Below are 4,359 nucleotides of genomic sequence, written 5' to 3' on the forward strand. Positions count from 1 at the left end.
TATGAAAAATTAATCCCCAAACAAAAGGTGTCGAGAAGTTAAATATCAATTACTATCTAACTGGGACATTAACGTATCTCATTTGTCTGGAGGCAGAGTAGATCATTTTTATGAAAGTAAAAGACAGAATTTGGGTGGGATTTTTGGAAACTTATAAGTTTCAAAAAAAAAAAAACAGTTATATAATTACATAACTGTTTTTTTTTTTTAAGAATGAAAATAAAGTTTTATAACATAATAAAAGTGAGTTAATATTGATTATAAAAATGAATTTCTAATTTAAATTAGATAGCAATATTATTCTAAAGACTTGATAAAATACGCCTAAATTTTTCTTTCTCTTTTCCTTTTATTTTAGTTCCTGAAATTCCTTCCACTCCCAAATAGTCCACATAAACATATATAACACAGGAAACCCCTTTATAGACTTTGGTCACGGACAATGATATTATTTGTTAAGGGCAAATTTGTAACCCAGAAAATGGCAAGAGTGTCAGAATCCAATTCTTCCCTCCATAGTACTAGTATACCAATACATATAACAGCATCAATACCTTCCATACGGTAAAGCAAAAAATACAAAACAAATGTCCAGTTTTATGCCTTTTTACCACAGAAATATAGGCAAAAAGTACCACCAAGGATATTTTGTTCTACTTAGTTTGTTTTTTTTCCCCAACAATAATGAATAGTAGTTGAACATGCATGGGTTGGTAACTTAGTATGTGATGATGGGATGCAAGCAAAACCCTAATTCTAAAACCCTAGAATTTGAGAGTGATCTCACTCCCATTGCTCTCTTCACCAATCCCTTTCCTCTCCCCTTCGTTCTCCCCACTCTCCCCCTTCCAGCTGCTACTCTCCGACTTGCCATCCTCAATACTCTCCGACCGCTCCCCGCCGCCGGGAACGTCAGATTCCGGCGATCCATGGCCGTGGGACGCCGCCTTGTACATGTGCAGGTGGTGCAAAGCGTTGTGGTGCTGCGGAGGTGGCGGAAGCAGCGGCTGGGGCGGCGCCGCGGTGTAGAAGTCTTGTGGCATGGGAGTGGCGGCGCAGTAGTGTGGCGGCGGCGCGTGAGAGGTTGGGTGGGCGCCGTAGAGAGTAGGGGTGGCTGTGTGTGCCGCCGTGGCATATTCCGGTGGGACCCAGATTCCGCCGAGGACCACAAGCTGTGGTGCTGCTGCACCCGCTTGAGGACTTGGACTGGGTCTTCTTGTGTGAAGCCTATATTTCTGTTTAACAAAATAAATATTAAATGGAATTAGAAATTATTAACTGGTATAAAGAAAACGAAAAACAGAAACAATAACAAAACAACAAAAAGTTGGTTTGGAAAACGCAGAATGGTACGTCAGGGTGATAATATAATGAAAATAGTACAGCAACAACAACAACAAAGGTGCCTGTGTCTGTCTGTTTGTACTACGTACGTACATGCACAGTTGAACAGAGAAAAAACATTTACCTGCAAATGGCTTTTTACTTCATCATTGGTCAAACCGTCAACCTTCATCAACTCCCTTATCTGTTTTGGGGTCGCCACTGTGTCAAAAATCAATTCAGCATGAGATTCTGAATCCAAAGGACCCTTCTTAATTACTGTATTTTTTATTGTTTATTTGTGGCTTATTTTTATGAAAAATGATTTTTGAAGATACAAAACTCATTTGCCATCATATAATAGAGAAAAATAAAGCTAGCCACCTTAAAAGATGAACATTTCTTAAAATTAAGTACATGTTTCAAATTTGCAAACTCAAGTTTAAATGAGTTTATTTTATAAATTGAATTTGCAAAAATAACCTTCTGTTACCTTTCAAATTAAGTTAAAAAAACATTAAGATAAAACTCAGTTTACAATCAACCTAACTAAAAATCAAACAAGAACTTTCTTAGATTTACTTTTTGAACACAACAGAACAGACTTTCGGTGTTCCAACTGAAAGCAAAACATGTCCTAATGAGTTAACCAAACAAGCACTTGATCATATATTTCATCTGAACCTATCACTTAACTATGTACCTTGTGATCCACCAAGCATTTGAAGAGCATTAACAAATCTTCGGTGCAGGTCTGGTGACCAACACCTTCTAGCTTTCCTATGAGTTTGTGCACTAGTAGTGGTTGTGGTTGTTTGTGCATGAGACGATGCAACTGGGCTACCACCTTTTCCTTGATCAACCACAGCTCCATCACTTCCTGAATTCTCCTTCCTACTCTGACACGAAACTCCCTTAATTTCTACCTCTGCACGTTTCTTATCCTCCATTTCTTTCTCCGCAGAGGCAAGAACAAGTTCAGGGAGAGGCCGCAATGTAGAGCCCTGGCAAGAGTTTCTCTCTTTGGAGAATGGAAGGAAGGCTCCTCCACCGTTCCTTTGTTTGTTGTCAAGAGCCAACTTTGGGCTTATGCTGAAGCCTATATCAGATTCTTTAAGGGTTGTGATTGGTGGTTGTTGTTTGGTTCCTTCGCTTGATGCTTGGCTCCATAGTTGTGCTGATGTCATCCAATTTGCCTTGTCAGACATGTTTGTTGCCTTCTCTGAGCTCTCTGAGGCTAAGTGCTTCATGGGTATGAATTCTTCCAGAACTGGCTTTGCTCCATGGTTTACTTTAAAGGCCTGAAGTTGCTGCCTTGAAGCTTCCATGGCTGTTCCAACCAAAGACATTTGTGTGGCTAATTAACTAGATTGCTTGGTGTGCACAAAAGAATACTATTGAAATAAAAATATGCATATGATTGCCTGTTATTTTTACCCTTAATGATTAATATCACTACCTAAATAACATTCAAATAAATCAATTAAAGTAGGCAAATATATATGAAAAAAGAAGAGAAATTACCAAAAAGATACCGGAATAGAAGAAGATGATAATAAAGGTTGGTCATATATAATTACTAGACTTTATTAGAAAAAACTGATCGAGTTCGTTAGTGTTAATTATATCTATTTATCTATATATCAATATTTATTTTAGACTGGGTAGCTTGAATCTTTAAGGTTTTGGATTCTGTATGTTTGATTAGTTTATTGGGGGGATCGAATTTTGAATTTAGTTTGGTGTGCATGTTTATAAAAGGGTGAATTCAATTGTGTACCATTGGTGAGAAGTTGCATGCAGAGAGGAAGCTCGCGCTTGAAAGCATCAATCTTGAGGCGTTCTTCCTCCAAGCGATTGAGGAATTCTTCAAGCTTGTAGGAATGATCAGTTTGATCTCCAAATGATTTGAGTAGCAAGGAATAGCTTTGAGGCTTGCAATCCAGACTTAGTTCTGAGGGTGATGCCATTCTTTAAATTCACGTGTATAGATAACCAACTAATTAACAAGTTCACACTGTGTAAGATATGTTCATGCCAAAATAGGAACAGGTTGGTATGTGGGAACAAACAAGAGCAAAAGAGGGTCTTTGGCTTCTTCCTTTGAGATTTTGGTGGGGGCGAGAGAGAGAGAGAGACAGAGAAAGGGTGGTAATGTTGTTTCTGAAACACAAGGGGGATCGAGGGAGGATCGTCTTCCTTTTAGAGGTGAGTTCAATAGGAATAAAGCAGGTTTAAGAGAGAGAGAGAGAAAAGAAAAAGCATGGGATAAAGCAGAGGGAAGTAACTTCCTTCAAAGAACCAATGCAAAAAAAAAAAAAGTGTAAAAAATAAAAATAAAAATGAGAGAGGTGCTGTGAGAGAAGGAATCAGAGAATCTGACATTAGAGGGTCATGTGCTTAGACCCTGGTTTTAGAACCACTCAGTGTTCTTTGTACGAATTTAATATCACCAATACAAAAGATGATTCTTCTTACTGTTACCCCTTTTTTTTTTTCTTTAGTACTCCTTTCTCTCTTTTTTATCCCCCCCCCCCCCCCCTGTACTCCTTTTATTTTGGCTTTCTTTTCATACGAGCTATGTGCCTATGCGCAAAATGAGACTCAGATTCTCCAACAATTTCAAATCAAGATCTCATTAACGGTGTATTATCTTTGTTCCTTTTCTTCTTTTCACCGGAGATTTATTTTGCTTTACCGGATATATCCATGAATTTTTTGCTTCAAAAGTCTTTGGGATTAAGTACAAGGACAAGGATATATGCATGGATGCATGTCATGTATCAAAGAGATCTTGTTCCATTTTAAGCAGAGATTAATTAAATATAAAACCAGGGATAAATTTTATATAGGCTGCCAATATCGTTTATAAATATGATTGCCTTTATGGAGAAGATTTGGATTAAATACACATAATATATAAGATTATGTTAGTTCTAAGTTCTAACTATGGTATATTATGTTATGGTTGCATTTGTTATATATAATCATGCTCAAGAATGATAAGAAAAATCATTATGTGAAACCAACATGGAT

At 37.4% G+C, this 4,359-nt stretch overlaps 1 protein-coding gene across 1 annotated transcript; it reads right to left on the reverse strand.

The window, feature by feature from the left end:
- Nucleotides 1–425: 425 nt before the first annotated feature.
- Nucleotides 426–3,625, reverse strand: LOC100807925 (myb family transcription factor EFM). Its single transcript, XM_003525607.5, has 4 exons — nt 3,104–3,625; nt 2,027–2,653; nt 1,469–1,545; nt 426–1,235 (listed from the first exon to the last, which is right to left on the reverse strand). Exons 1-4 carry the CDS (start codon nt 3,291–3,293, stop codon nt 765–767), a joined length of 1,365 nt encoding a protein of 454 aa, XP_003525655.1. The 5' UTR covers nt 3,294–3,625; the 3' UTR covers nt 426–764.
- Nucleotides 3,626–4,359: the final 734 nt, after the last annotated feature.

This window comes from Glycine max, chromosome 5 (assembly GCF_000004515.6).
Source record: "Glycine max cultivar Williams 82 chromosome 5, Glycine_max_v4.0, whole genome shotgun sequence".
Classification (NCBI taxonomy): domain Eukaryota; kingdom Viridiplantae; phylum Streptophyta; class Magnoliopsida; order Fabales; family Fabaceae; genus Glycine; species Glycine max.

Bases quoted from the DNA above. Each gene is read 5' to 3' on its own strand.
- LOC100807925 (XM_003525607.5), bottom strand. From the start codon at position 3,293: ATGGCATCACCCTCAGAACTAAGTCTGGATTGCAAGCCTCAAAGCTAT. The intron at 2,654-3,103 runs GTACACAATTGA...TGGTTGGAACAG, and splicing joins CATGCAACTTCTCACCAATG to CCATGGAAGCTTCAAGGCAG. The intron at 1,236-1,468 runs GTAAATGTTTTT...TTTGTTAAACAG, and splicing joins AAGTAAAAAGCCATTTGCAG to AAATATAGGCTTCACACAAG.